The sequence below is a fragment of the Sorex fumeus genome, unplaced genomic scaffold (genome assembly GCF_029834395.1).
Source record: "Sorex fumeus unplaced genomic scaffold, SorFum_2.1 ptg000037l, whole genome shotgun sequence".
In the NCBI taxonomy this organism is placed as follows: domain Eukaryota; kingdom Metazoa; phylum Chordata; class Mammalia; order Eulipotyphla; family Soricidae; genus Sorex; species Sorex fumeus.
Window position 1 is genome coordinate 75246988 of NW_026606094.1, and position 15950 is coordinate 75262937.

At 40.7% G+C, this 15950-nt stretch overlaps 1 protein-coding gene across 1 annotated transcript in view; it reads left to right on the forward strand.

Moving 5' to 3' along the window:
• Positions 1-15950, forward strand: part of BBS9 (Bardet-Biedl syndrome 9) — a 567629-nt gene that overhangs the window by 449487 nt on the left and 102192 nt on the right. Inside the window, exon 19 of the mRNA XM_056118050.1 lies at positions 8245-8427. Within this exon, the coding sequence (XP_055974025.1) occupies positions 8245-8427 (183 nt within the window). The remainder of the gene's footprint in view (positions 1-8244; positions 8428-15950) is intronic.

A 15950-nucleotide genomic window follows, 5' to 3' on the forward strand; every position in this document is an offset into this window, starting at 1 on the left:
TATCACTCCAAGCCCCTTACTTATTTATCATAAGTGACACTTTGTGTCTGAATTCTTTCATTAAGAATAATATCCTTAAGTTTTAGCCATGTTACAGCATGTGTTATTTACTCCATTTCTTTTTATGATTAAATAATATTCCCTCATGTGACTATGCCACATTTAGCCATTCATCAGTTGATGAACATTTGAATTGGTTCTACTTTGGAATTGTTATAAATAAAACCATTGTAAACATTTGAGAACTAGTTTTCGAGTGGACATATGTTTTCATTTCTCTTGGGAATCACCTAGAAGTAGAATTGCCTGGGTCATATGGTAACTCAATTTTTTACTCTTAGAGGAACTGCCAAATTGTCTTCCGAAGTGACGGTGCCACATTAAATTCCCACTAGCAGAGTTCCAAACTGCCAGTGGGTTCCAATTTCTCCACATCCTCGCCAGTGTTTGGTATTGTCGCTCTTCTTATTACTCTCATTTAATTCTCATTGACCAAAGGAAATGAGAATTGTTTATTTTATAGATAAAACTTCAAGTCAACATTAAATGAGAGGCCTAGAATGGAAGAAGTGGCTTGGATTGTTCGAAATAGCAAATCATCCAAAAATAGTTTAAAAATGTTGGAATCTGCCATTTAAACTATGGTGGATGTTAGGGAGATCGTATTTCCCACTCTGATGTTTTAAAGGTGATGAAACTAGAACCCAGAAAAGGGGAAGTAAATTGAACACTGACATAAAAGTGCTTGGTGGTGAAGCCAAGGCCGGAAGCTCTGTCTCCTGGCTCCAAGGCCACTGCCCGATCCAACAGTCTGCCCTAGGGGATATGTAAACTCATCCATATCATAAGAACTACATTTTCTTAACTCCTTCATCCACGCTAACCTTCTATTAAAACAAACCTATCTTAACTTGGGGTAGTAAGGCTAGCAAAGCTAAAACCTACCATAAGGAAGCTTCTGACAAAATTGGTTCCATACATCATCACTGACGTAAACAACATGCACAGAAAATTAATGCAGGCAGTGTTACTTCCTGAGATTGTTACTCAACTGAGCTGGCTTTGGTATGGATTCCGGCTCTGAAGCCTACCTACCAACTTGCTAGACCCTTTCTGTTCAGTTTTCCATTTATTTAACTTATTTTTTTTGTTTGTTTGTTTTGGGGTGGGCTGGAGTGATATAACAGTGGGTAGGGTGTTTGCCTTGAATGTGGTCCACCCGGATGACCCGAGTTCAATTCACCTTCAATTCCTCCGCCCCTCTCGGAGAGCCTGGCAAGCTACTGAGAGTATCTCGCCCGCACGTCAAAGCCTGGCAGGCTACGCATGATGTATTTGATATGCCAAACACAGTAACAAGTCTCACAATGTTACTGGGCCCACACCAGAAAATTGATGAACAATGGGAGGACAGTGATAGTGACAGTGTTCCGGGGCTACCCTCAGTGATATTCAGGGGTTACTCCTGGCTCTGCACCCAGGAATTACTTTTGGCAGGATTGGGGACCATATGGGATGCTGAAGATCATTTGACTGCATGCAAAGCAAGCACTCTACCCTCTGGCTCCTTGGTTTATTTTTAATTGGGGCAATACTAGTATCTACCTCACAGAACTGTTTTGAGAATGAAATGAGATAATCCCTGTAAAGGGGTTAGCACTGTTTGATCCTCAGTAAATGTTGACAATTATTATTACAGTACATTAGTTGGTCCAGACCATTAAAAATGTAATTGTATATTTTAATAGAAAATGTATGGCTGGCCTGGCCAAGCCAGGTTAGATTCCTCCACCCCTTTTGGAGAGCCCGGCAAGCTACCGAGAGTATCTTGCCCGCACAGCAAAGCCTGGCAAGCTACCCATGATGTATTCGATGTGCCAAACACAGTAATAACAAGTCTCACAATGGAGATGTTATTGGGCCTGCTCGAGCAAATCAATGAACAACGGGAGGACAGTGATACAGTGATGAATCACTACCATTTTAAAAGTTCTTTCACTAAAGGAGTAGATTTGGGAAATAGCTGTTTCTTTTGGACTTCATAATTTTGAGCTATGTGGAACATAATAAAATTCACTTTGTTAAGAAGGGAAAAAGGGCTGGAGTGATAGCACAGAACATAGGGTGTCTGCCTTGCATGCGTCCGACCCAGGTTCAATTCCCAGCATCCCATATGGTCCCCTGAGCAATGCCAGGAGTAATTCATATTGCTTCTTTGGACACAAAGCAGTCCGTAAATTTCAACTCTGAAGGACCTCAGGTTAAAAGCTGCAGTACTGGGCCGAAGTGATAGTACAGAGGATAGGGCATCTGCTTTACACGCGACCAACCTGGGCTTGATCCTCGGCAGCCCATCTGGACCCCTCAGCCTGCCAGGAGTGATCCCTTAGTACTGCTGGTTGTGGCCCAAAGACCAAAACAAAACAACCAAATTCCCCAATACTGGGAAAATGCAACTAAAATCAATGTACCTATGATGACTACAATATACTGATAATCATTTTTCCTTAGTGTCTTTACTTGATTTCTAAGGTGAAAACCTACTGGATTGTTTTAAGGGGCCAACTGTGCTGTTCGTGTTCAAATAGGACCCAGAAGGCAAGGTTCCCTTCCTGGCTTTCCCTGGGGAGCGTTCCTAGTGTGTGGCTGTGGACGGGACACTCATCCCAGCACGAAGCTTATCAGAGCTCTCGACCTTCATTTCATCATCAAGGGATCAGCACACTCCACCCCAGATGTTGAGCAGGAGGGCCAAATGATAAAATCCAGGAGCGGCAGCCCAGTGCCTGGCCCCAGGTTAGGCCAGCTCAGTGACAGCCAGCCAGCTGTAGGCCATGGTGTTCTCATGTGCCACACATGAGGCTGAGAGACAGACTCCATCCTAAGTTTAGGTGAAGAAGCTGGACATGTTCGTGCTCATATAGCATGATTCATGTCTGCTCTGCCGTTGCTGCTGCTGCTTTCCTGTAACCAATTTTAGAGCCTGTCTTGGCAGCTGGAAGTATTTGGGATTAATTTCACACTCACTTTATGAGCTGAGCGCTTTCCTGCAAGCAGCTCCCTGGGCCTCAGCCTCATTACTTTGGCATCAGCTGATACGGCAGTTGGACAGAGATGTCCTCTGGAGTCTTTATTTTATTTGGAAACCTTCAATTTGAAAAAGAAAAACATAGGCCATCAACACATTGTGCTTGAAATCATTCTCTTTATTGTTTTCTTCCCTCCCCCCCCCCGCCATGCCCTATCCTGGTTGCCTTATTGAATGCCAGGGTACACACTGCTCCCGTTGCCAGTGGTGTACACTGGGGCATCACTCTCCCTCGGATTTCAGTCCTCGCAGCTGTCGCCCTTAGTTCTCAGTTCCAGGTGAGCTGTGAGATCCTGTAAGGACTTGGTCAGACAGATCTGGATCTTAATGGGTCTAGGTTTTTTTTTTAATATTTTCCCCAACCCTTTTAAACTATGCTAATTGTGCTAAATTCATTAGACTCTTGTGGAGAACAAAGTTAAAAACTTGGCTGTTATGTGTAAGACTAAATTGAGAACATGGAGCTCTGTTTAGGATTTCATGCTGGCCAGTAGGTCAGGAAGATTTTCCTTGGGGGCAATTTACATAAGGAATTGTTTATCCCTTTTGTTTCCAATTGCTCTGACCATTTGGGAATAGCAGACACTTTCCGTAATGGCACAGAAATCTGTCCAGTGAGATTGGAACTTAGAGCAACAAGGCTTCTCCTGGGCTGATGGATCTGGGGCCCTGCTCAGGAAAGATCCTGTGGCATGGGCTGCCATGTCACTGGGAAATTGTTCTTCCACTGCAGCTGTGTTCAATTTGGATGGGTTCAAAAGCTGACTTACTACTATGCTCAGTGAGAGTTTTCCCTTTATATTGATGAACAAGCATCAAGCCTATCCTGAAGTCTCAGCAATGACTCAGATGCTGACTGTGACCCTATAGCTCATCAGATCATACCCACACTCAGAGCACACATTCTCTGGCCTCCGCTATGCAGAGTATTAAGTGCAAGTTGTTGACTTGGGCATTCTGGTCCAAAAGTAATACCCAGCTTACTTGTATTTTTGTCTCATTAAATGCTCCTTCAAAACTGTAATATTTACCCTTCTTAGATAAGCAGCCTCTACTTTTCTTAAGTGTATTTTCTCCAGTTTATCATAAGTTTATTCTCTTAATAATATTTTTTTCTTGAGTAGAAATATCAGGTACCTCTCAGTGATGTGCTGGTATATCTTGGTCAGCTAGCTCTCTGAGTGGACAGCTGAGTGGATGGGAAGCCTGACTTGGTGGTTTCAGTGCTGTAAATCCAAGAGGACTGATTTCAAGCTACCAAGATAAGGCCACTGGATGAAGAATTGGGAGAATATAAATAATAGCATACCATTTCAGAGAACTTCCAACATACTGACATAATAAATATGAATAACTTCAAGGGGTTAGATAATAGTATAATGGGTAGGATGTAATGAGTTTGGAGTGTTCATTACCATTGTTTTAATTGTAATTAATTTTTTTATGTGGCTTAATTTTTAGTAATGGCCGTATTTGATAGTTGGCTCACAGAATTCCTGAAAATTGCATAATTGGTTGTTTCTCCTAGGCAGGCAAGAGCATGCAGAGTCAGTTCCAACTCACCATTCTTTCTTCCTGGACCTCATTCTAACAGCCCTCAACACTCAGTAGTAGGTAGGCCCAGAAGGCCTCTATGCAGACGGTGGGGTGAGATGCCAAAGCTTGAATTCTGGTCTCTCATTTACTAGGTTATGGTCAGCTCACTACTTAGTTTGCAAGTCCCAGTGTGAAATGAAAATGTGAGTCCTTATTAAAAGGCAGGAAGGAGGTGCTATTAAAAGTAGCTACTAAAATGTAAAGCTTTTTTCTTTTCTCACTGGTCTTTCTTTCACACCTAGCGTCTTCCAGTGGTGCTCCTTGTTTTTGATGTAATGTCATTCTAAGTGAGAAAAAATTAAAACTTGAAATTGCCAGCATGAATTTGATCACTGTGCGTTGCTGGTTTTCAATGCAAATAGAAGAATTTCTAACTCATGAGCTAATGAGCATTTTCGTCTGTACATGTGCATGCTCCATTACCCACTTTCACTTCACTTACAAACTCAAGTTTAAAAATAAAATGATTTTAAAAAGAAAAAAAAAGTCCAGAGAGACACAGGGCATTAGAGCAGTCAAGGAAAACACCTCTACCCGGACAGTTGGGAGCCTGTGCTCAGGATGGAGCCACTGTCTTACATTCACTTCGTCTCCGAGGCCTTGACTGTGAAATAGAGATCATGCCAAGTAAGTCACAGTGAAAATGTGAGGATTGAGGGCACAAATACCTGGATGGCATGGAGAGGTATGCTAGGTATGCAATCTGTGATCAATTAATTGGAGGGATTATTATTAATAGCACATAGGCACTTTGGTAGTGAGTGTGGTACAGTAACATTGTATGTCTAAAGCATAAATACTAAAGATTTTGGGAACCATGTTGGCTCTTTAAAAAAAAAAACCCTAGTCATGTTAATGGCCTCTCCTTTATGGTCCGTTGGGGTCTTTCCTGCATTGTCAAAATCCACCTCCTTGACCTGTTTTCCTTTCTCCATTCTGGGTTCTCTGAAGGTCAGGATTCAGTCTGTCCATTGAATTCCCTCTGCTGCTTCCTGCAAATTCTTGCACATACCTAGCACCACAGTAGGTGTTTATGACCTTGATCTTTGTGAGTACTGGACTTTCTGACAATAACCATCTGTGTTCTAATATGATTGTCCCCACAGCGAGGCTTAATTGGGACCATTCACAGGAAGAAAAAGAATATAAATGTAGACTTTACAGGAGTCAGTTGTAATCGTGATGGGGTGGGGGAGCGGATGAGTCCAGGTGGTTTGCTTTAAGTAAAGTGGCCTCTCTCTGTCTCTTTGAGGATGCTTCAGAAGTAACGGGAAGGGGATGAGTTCCAACCCTCATTTGATTGAAAGAGGCCCCAGGGATATTAACTCAGGCCCATAGTAATCTATTCCTTTGCTAACTTCTTTCACACTTACTTTCTGTTCTACACAATTAGGGCATTATTGAAGTAATGTTTCTTTCCACTAATTTGTTGTGCATGTGTGTTTCTTGTCCACCAAATTATAAGCTCCTCATGGTTATTTGATGTCACTTACTTCTCTGGACCATAAGTGACACATGGTATGAGACACATGATAAACAATGCACTTTCTCGATTCCAGTCTTTGGTCCAAGCTCCCGGAGCTCCGTGACCAGCTGGATTCTGGTTCCCTCTTAGTAACTCCTGCAAGCCCTCTCACCAAGCAGCTGAGATTCCTTTTTTGGTGCTGCCAACCAAGGAACTTCTGCTGTTTTCTCTTTCCCTAACATACATTTCTCATCCCATCATTTCCAGACACTCCAGGACTGAGTCCCTGTATAGTCCCTCTCCTTGTGTGGAATTTGAGACCATGTATCTGGATACTCCTTGTCTGAGTGAAGATTCACTGTATCACTGTATCACTGTCATCCTGTAAGTCATCAATTGCCTCGAACAGGCCCCAGTAACGTCTCCTTCGTCCTAGCCCTGATATTTTAAAAAGTTCTACATTCAAGGCTCTTTCAGGGTTAGGAGAATGAGACCCATCATTGTTACTGCTTTTTGGCATATTGATTACGCCACGGGGAGTTTGCCATACTGCCGTGTGGGCAGGATACTTTTGGTAGCCTGCCAAGTTCTCCATAGTAAGACCTATAATAAGACGCCACGCGGCTGGAAATGCGGCCACGCACTTCTGGGAGCAGGGTTTTATAGCCTCTGGGTCTTGGCCGTTGATGGGATTACATGGCACCAGCGGCAGTTGGCAGTTGGTGGGTGTATTGCCTGGAAGATGGGGGATCTGGGTGGAGGAGGCCCCAGTTCCAATCCGAGCAGGTTTGAAGGTCTACACCCCAGATCCTGCACACCTGGGTTCCTCTGCCGGTTCTTTCATGTATGAGGCTTGTCCAAACGTGTGGAGAGTGCTCTTAAGCATGGCTATGGCTGGAACTGAAGGTCTTCAGCTGCCGGGGCTCTGCTCGGGGTGGGGAGGGAAACTCAACCCACCCTCCTCCAAGGGGCCCCGGTGAGGACAGCCAGGCGTGGAGGCAGGACATTCTATTCTGTTCTCTTCTGGGAGCAGGGTTTTATAGTATCTGGGTCTTGGTCGTTGATGGGATTACACGGCCGGTGCCGGGATGAAGATTATTTATTTATTTATTTATTTATTGAGCAAGCCATTTGGGCTGGTGTCATTAGGACACTAAATTCATCACAGTGAATTATCTGCAGGAACTGCTGACTCTTATCTGAGTTCTAGGGCCCCAAGCTGACCATGACCAGCAGGACAACTCTCACGCTGCCTGGCCTTTGCTGTTCCTTTCTGGGGAACTATCAGACAAGTGGAGCCTCTGGGCCAGTCAGTTTGTTACTTTTAATGAGCACAAACTTGGCCAAGATATTGAAATAAAATAAAACACCAATGGTCAGTCTTGGATGTTCCATTCAATTGTTGCTTTAGCTTCCCCCCTCCCCCCTGCCAAAGTTATTCAAGAGAATGGAAAATAAAAAGTTCGCCACACTCCTGCCAGTTTTACCTTAAATGGATTTGCAAAGTTAAAAGGACCTGAGCTTTTTTCCCTTCTTCCTTCAGATTCCTATGGACTGATGCCTATCTTCAAGTCCAGTTATTTCACTGACCCAATGTTTGAGTGTTACCTGTGGAATATTAGTGAATGGTATCCATACCTCTGCCATATCACATGCAAATAGTCATAAACAAAGAAAGACAGTATTTTTCTGAAAAGGGTGTAACAAAGTTATTATTTTTACTTTCATGCCCAATGCACTTATTTTGTTAAGAATTTTGTAAGACTGTAATAATTGTTAGAGGTCACTTGGATCATCATATGTTTAGACGGTCACTCCAGGATGAAGTAGACACAGAACAATGTCCCTATTAAGTTGATCTTTGTGGCTATTTTCATCTTCTGGCCATATGGAATTGGAATTATTTGGGGCCTTTTTTTAAATAAGGAAGTGAACAGATGAATGATAACTCTTTGATTACTCAGCATAGCCTGTGTTTGTGGAAGACAAAGTCCATCAAGTTATTTCAAAGAAAAACAAGAGCGTGCCAAATGTAATTTGTTGAGGGCTCGAGAATTGTGAAATTATCCCTAACCGAAGTTTGTCATTTCTGCAGGTAATTGCTCTAGCAGATGCCGTCGAGGAGAACCAAGAAAATCTGTTGCAGTCATTCAGCTGCTTGAAGAGTGCCACCCATTTGATGGTCCTGCTCATCGGGCTGTGGCAGAAGCTCAGTGCCGACCAGGTTGCTATTCTGGAGGCAGCATTGCTACCCTTGCAGCAGGACTCCCAAGAGCTGGTAAGACCCCACCAGCCTGCTGTGGTTGGTGATGTGCCAGTGCTGTGGAAAAAGATGGTGGTGTTAGGGAGATAAAAACTTGCTATCGTGGGGCTAGAGCGATAGCACAGCAGGGAGGCTGTTTGCTTTGCATGTGGCCAACCCAGGTTCGAGTCCCAGCATCCCATATGGTCCCCTGAGCACTGCCAGGAGTAATTCCTCAGTACAGAGCCAGGAGTTGCCCCTGTGCTTTGCCAGTTGTGACCCAAAAAGAAAAAAAAATACTTGGTATCGTTGTTTCTGAGGCATAAAGAGAGGGTGGTTTTGGTTGCTTAAAAAAAAACACACACACACACACCTTGTTTTCATTTCTTTAAACTACTATAAAGTTGTCCAATAAAGTCTTATTTTTAGAGGTATTTTAAAAATAGGTACATAGTCCATGATCTCTGTCTTTTTAATGGGCTCTCCAATCACATAGAAGCCAGGGAAATAGCCATTTGAAAGTCCAAATGATGGCTGTGTGCTTTCAGATTAGCAAATACTTACCTTTTCCACCAGAGAAAACAGCTTAGCCATTTTTATTTTCTCTGCATTCTTAAATTTAAGATTCACATCAAGAGTTATAGAGCCTGCTTTGCTATAGGATATTTTGGCTTATGTTTAGGATTTGATATATTTTGTTTATAAACTTTTCCTCTCAACCTTTTGAATGGGTAACTCAGAACAGAAAGAGAAAATGAGAATTGGTGATTGAGTTTTTAATTTAATTATTGAAATAAAAACATCTTAGATCCCTTAAATTGTAGAGGTGTATAAAATCTCCAAGTACCATTTTGAGGAACATTTTATGTTTTTATTTACATAGAAATAACATTCTTGGAAATTAGAGAAACTTGAACTTACTGTTTGTACAAGAAAAAAGTCAGCTCAAAATCATTTTTGAACATGGTACAAAAAGAATAGAACTAACAGTTTTGGTTAGTTTTAGTTCTAGGTGAGGTGCAAGGAACTATATGAAGCATTTCACCGGATTATCTGATTTAAACATAAAAATTACACTCTGCAGTCATTAAAACAAAGTTTCATCTTCATTTTGCATGTGGGAGAGAGATTCTGAGTAAAGTGCTTTTCTGGAAGCCATGTACTAGAGCCAGGTTTTGGATTCAGGTTTTTTAACTTCTAAGGTATGTGTTGTTCACCAATACAGTGTATTTCAGTAAATAAAATCTGGGACAGGATTAGATAAATTACAAGTTATGTCCATTAAGGGTTGGAGTGATAGCACAGCGGGTAGGGCATCTGCCTTGCATGCAGTTGACCTGGGTTCAATTCCTCTGCCCCTCTCAGAGAGCCCAGCAAACTACCGAGAGTATCTCGCTCGCACGACAAAGCCTGGCAAGCATGACATGACATATTCAATATGCCAAAAACAGTACCAACAAGTTTCACAATTTGTTGTGAGATGTTACTGGTGCCCACTCTAGCAAATCAATGAACAATGGGAGGATAGTGACAGTGACAGTCCATTAAATCTAATTTTCTACAGTTTAGTCAATGGATTTTCAATTTTGAAAAAAAAAAACAAATCATGTGCTCTCTCCTGAACAAGATTGTAACTAACAAATAGGCCCCCAAAAAAACTTTTTGTGGAGATGAGAGGAGTCCTCCCAAACAGTGCTTAGGAAATCCAGGGACCTCTGTGCAGTTCTCTTCTAAGTGAACTGTCAGAAGCAAAGTGGCAAGGATGTGAGGCTGCTTGGGCCATGCAGTGTTGAGGACGCCCGGGTCACACCTGTTGATACTGGAAGCCTCCGGGGCCACTTCTGGAGATCATGGGGTACTGAGTGTCAGACTGGGGCCCACTACATGTGAAGCAAGCACCTTAACCCCTGTGCTATCTTTATCTCTAAAGTATACATTTTTCTTTGGTTGAAAATGTATACAAAGTTGATCTTTCAAAAGCTTGAAATGGAGAGTTGTAAAGATAGTTCAGCAGGGATGCATGCTTTGCATTACAGGGTACCTGAGTTCAAACCTTGACATTGTGTGGGCCTGCAGCTGTAACTTTGAGGAAAGCTCCTGCACAAAGCAGAGAGTGTCACTGGACTCAGTACTGAACTGTCTGGCCCGGTGAGCCAAGTATCACTGATCGTGGCTCCAGACCATGGAGCTCTGCTTGAGCCCCCAGACCCCAAAAGAAAAAACAAAAATACAAGAAAAACCAAAAGCTCAAACAAAACAGAGCCACTGTATTAATAGAAAATGATATCATTAAAGAATGATGGCGATCATTTCAATTCTTTGGAACTAAGATTCAGTACTGAAAGAGTGTGAGAAGCTTGAGAGAGAGGTCCAGGGCTAAGGTGCTTGTATTGCATACAGTTCTACCTGTCTTATTTCATTAATGACTTAAATAGACATAATGAATAGACATACCTTCTAATTGCATCAAATTCAGAATACAGACGAAAACATTTGCCCCTGTGCATTTTGAGTTCCACCCCTGGCACCACATATGGTCTTCCAAGTCCAACTAGGAGGGATTCTTGAGTGCAGAGCCAGGAGTAAGTCTTGAGCACCTCAGGGTGTGACCCCCAAACTAGCAACGACAACTAAATAGCTTAGAATATCTCTAGCTTATTGTATTATTTGTCATCGGTTGGTTCCACCATTAATGACAAAGTCCCTTTGGTGATTTTTTTAACTCTTCTTAAAATCTACTCATATATGTAAAATGGAAATAATCAGACCAACTCAGTAAGTTGTAATAAGGATGAGATAAGATAACAGAGAACTGAAGGTTAGTAATCATTATTTGAAGTGTACCTTTTAAGTTATTTATGGTCCTGACTAAAATCACACCAGGTGATTTTTGACCAGAGTAATTTAGTTTTCAATGCAGAATTAAAAATACCCCATACTCACCTTGCATATGCTTAATTTCTATGGGAAATAAGTGTTATTCATAGTGTTACTCTGTCTCCTCCGCTGCACTTGAAGGTAGGGATTACATCTTCCTCATTCTCAGAAACGGGCAGGAGCCTGGCCATAGTTTATCAGTGTTTGTTCAGTGAATGAACAGTAAAAGAATGCAAGAGGAGGTGACTTGGCAGAATGGGGTAGTCGATATCTGGAATATAAAGAAGCAGGGCATGGCCAGCCATCTCTTATATAGGGCCCACTGCAAAATAAAAATGCAGGTACCTTGTTCCAAAAAAGTAGTGCCAACATACTATTAAAGCAATCACCCAAAATAAAACCTTTTATTTTGTTTTCTATATTGTTACATAGAAAAATCAAAAATGTCTAGTTGTTAACATGGATTTTACTATTCATCCTTACAATTTGTTAACCTAGCCTTAATATAAATTTGAACATTAACTCATATGTGGAATCACCAAAATGATGCCTTTTGTGACTGACAGCTTATGCATATCTTTGTGTTCCTTTCTCAAGAAAGAACTGTGGACTGGCTTCAGAGGACTTAACTCTCTTTATTTCATTTCTTGATAATGTAAACACCTCCCAACACTCTCTAGCTTTGGCTCACTGATCAGGAAAGAAGAATGGAAAAGAGAAAGAGCTCTGTGTCTCTCTTGTCTTTCCTTTTCCTTCTCTATTTTCAGCAGAAGTAGTTGAGCAAGGTGGGGAAAGAACAGGAGTAAGAAGGTCCTGGTGGACTTCCTTATTCATGTTTTTTTGAGTCTACAAATCTCTCTTCACTCAGAACAAATGCTGGTTTAAATGGAAAGCCACTTTGGGCTGTCAGTGCCAGTGAGTCAGTCTAAGTATAAAATTTCTTCTCTGTGGTTGAGTCTGAGCTCCTGGAACATGGGCTTCCTGAGCTTGTGGAGTTGCGGTGCATGGGGCAGAAAGGAGGGAAGCTACATTGTTCCTTCTTACAAGCACTCTTTTCTTTTCTGGGGGCCTTCATCTACAGGAAGTAAATGCAAAGGTATGGTTACCAAGCAACTAAAATGGCCAGAACAAACCTGCAGAGCAAAGGCAGGTCCCTGTTCGACCACATGCCTTTTGGTCTCCTCAAGCTGTCTCTGAGCATGGTCAGACCCAAAGGAAGATACTTCTTAGAAGTGGAGATTCTCCAGGATAGCATCTGAGTTCTGGCGAGATCATGATATTTCAACTTGGGATATTAAGAAGCAGCTGATTTTGCTGGAAATATATAAGTATGTTCATTCATATGGGCAGGCCGATGGACCTTAACATCTCAAAAGTCCCTTTCTAGTCTTCCTCAGCTTTCTTTGTCATCATACCTCCCAAAACACCTCCCAAAATTCTTTTGGCTCTCTTAATGTGGTGTGATTAGAAGGTGTGTGTACTTGTGTCTACTGAAGTCATTAATGAAACAAGACATTTGACAAAAACATAACTTGGAGAAGAATGAATAAATAAAGACATTTTAATACAGCATGTTATGCTCTTCATCTTTAATTAGGTTGTGGTATTCACTTTGGACTTATGCTGTTGAGACAGCTTATGTATCTTGAGAAGAAAGGAATCCTTTTTCATTCTTTAAGACGTACGCATGCAGTATGTGGTTTTGACATGCTAGTTCACAATCCCCCACATTATGCTTTAGACCTCACAAATAAATGTTATGTGATGGGTATCCCACTGAGATGTGAAAATGAAATACGCGAACCTGAAATAACTTGGAAGGAGGGTGAGGCCGGGAAGAAAAGAGTCTCTGACCAGAGCATAGAAAATACATCCCATATTGAAGTTATTATAATACCACAAAAATCTGAATGTAATTTAAATGGTTTGGTTAAGGGTGGATGGTAAAGTACATGTGTGAGGGGGAGAACTTTAGACATGTGGACAATATTTTCAGAGGAGAATCTCAATGCAAGGTCAGATGTTCCCACAAGTATCAGAGATAGTGAGTTTTTATGCAGATTTTTACTTACATTGCAAACGGCCATGCATCATGGTTGATTAGATTGTTAGTGTGCATGTGTCAAAGGCATGCTGAATGCCATTTTCAGTGCTAGAATATTTTATTTTTCTTCATGGCAACAAGTTCTCAAAGCAAAAATATTTATAACTTTATTATATTTACCTTTACCTTTATTATATTAGTATTACTTTTCACAAAAGTAATATTTTTTTCACTGTTTTTTTTTAATACCAGTAACTGGACTGGAGAAATAATACAGTGGGTAGGGGCTTGCCTTAAATGCGGCCAATCTAGGTTTGATCTACAGCATTGAAAATGGATTTCCAAGCCCACTAGGTGTGATCCCTGAAAACAGATCCTCAAATAAGCCCTGAGCACTTCTAGGTGTGGCTCAAAAAACCCAAGCCAAACAAACAAAAATACCATCCCATTAAGCAGAAATCATTATGGTGGCAGGTGTCAGATGTCTCTTTGGTAATTTTATTTTCAGTTTTACTACTTCTTAAAACTATTTTGAGGCAAGTAAATGATGCTATTGTGAACTATTATATTTGACAATTTAAGGTGCCTGAAGTCATATATGCTCAATGCATTTTTTAGGGATATTTCCTTTTACTTTAAGAAAAACATTAAATGTTCTATTTGGCCTCTCCAAAAAGGGCACTTAAACTCACTCCCACCAGTGGATTTTGATAATGTAGTATTGTTCTGACCTTTGCATTCTGATGATAGAGAAGCTTGTGTAAAATATTTGATTATAGAGGGAACACTTTTAGTTTATCCCCATTGAGAATGATGCATGCTGTTGGTTTGTGGTAGATGGTTTTGACTATATTGAGGAAAGTTCCTTCAATGCCCATTTTTCTGAGAGTTTTCATCATAAAAGGGTGCTGGATCTTGTCAAATGCTTTCTCTGCATCTATTGATATGGTCATATGGTTTTTATCTTTTCTTTTATTGATACGAAGGATTATGTTGATTGACTTGCAAATGCTAAACCATTCTTGGATCTCTGGGATGAATCCTACTTGGTCATGGTATATGATCTTTTGATGAGTCGTTGGATTCAGTTTGCTAGGATTTTGTTGAGGATCTTTGCATCTGTGTGTTCATAGGGATATTGGTCTATAATTCTCTTTCTTTGTGGTATCTCTGTCTGCTTTTGGAATCAGGGTGATATTTGCTTCATAGAAACTGTTTTGAAGTGTTTCTAATTCTTCAGTTTCCTGAAACAGCTTAAAGAGGATTGGCAGTAAAGATTTGGAAGAATTCACTAGTGAATCCATTTGGGCTAGGACTTTTGTGCTTGAGGAGACTTTTTATTACCATTTTAATTTCCTTGATGGTAATAGATCTGTTCAGGTACTCCAGGTCTTTTTGGTTCAGCCTTGGGAGGCAATAGGAATACATGAATTTATCCATTTCCTCAAATTTTTCTTGTTTCGTGGCACAAAGCTTCTCAAGGTAATCTCTGAAGATCCTTTAAATTTCTGTAGTTTCTGTTGTATGTCCCCCTTTTCGTTTCTGATTCAGCTTGTTAGGGTTTTCTCTCTCCCTTTCTTTGAGTCTTGCTAGAGGTTTAATGATCTTGTTTTTATCTCAGAGAACCAACTCTTGTTTCATTGATCTTTGGGATTGTTTTTTGGGCTTCCATCTCATTAACTTCTATCCTACATTTTATTATATGCTTCCTCTTGTCTTGGTTGGACTCCTTTTGTTGGTCGTTCTCCAACCTCTTAAGCTGTGACTTTAGGTTACTTATGTGGACTCTCTCTTCCTTCCTGAGGAATGCTTGTAGAGCTATAAACTTTCCTCTTAATACAGCTTTTTTCATGTCCCATAAGTTCTGGTAACTCATGTCTTCATTTTTGTTTGTTTCCAAGAATCTTTTGATTTCCTCTTTGATTTCCTTTCTAAGCCACTTGTTCAGTAATGAGCTGTTTAATTTCCAGATGTTTGATTTGATTTTGTTTGGTGTGTAATTCACTTCTATTATCAGTACATCATGGTCTGAGAAGATCATTGATACAATCTCTATTTTCTTAATTTTATGGAGGTATGTTTTGTGGCCCAGCATGTGGTCTATCTTGGTGAATGTCCCATGCACACTTGAGAAGAATGTGTGCAAGACAAGGTTGCCTACTCTCGCCACTTCTATTCAGTATAGTACTGGAAGTTCTGGCCATAGAAGTTAGGCAAGAAAAATATATCAAGGTCATCCAGATAGGAAAAAAAGAGGTCAAGCTATCACTATTTGCAGACAATATGATACTATACTTAGAAAATCCTAAAGACTCTACAAAAAAGCTCCTAGAAAACACAGGATTGTATAGGAAAGTGCAAGGCTACAAAATCAATACCCAAAAGTCCATGGATTTCCTGTATACAAATAATGAAAGAGAAGAGAGTGATATTTTTTAAAAATTCCATTCACAGTAGTACCTCAGAAAATCAAGTATCTCAGAATCAGCTTAAATAAAGAGGTGAAGGACTTATACAAAGAAAATTACAAAATACTACTTCAAGAAATAAAAGAGGACACTAAGAAATGGAGACACATCCCCTGTTCATGGATAGGGAGGATAAACATTATCAAAATGGCAATACTCTCCAAAGCACT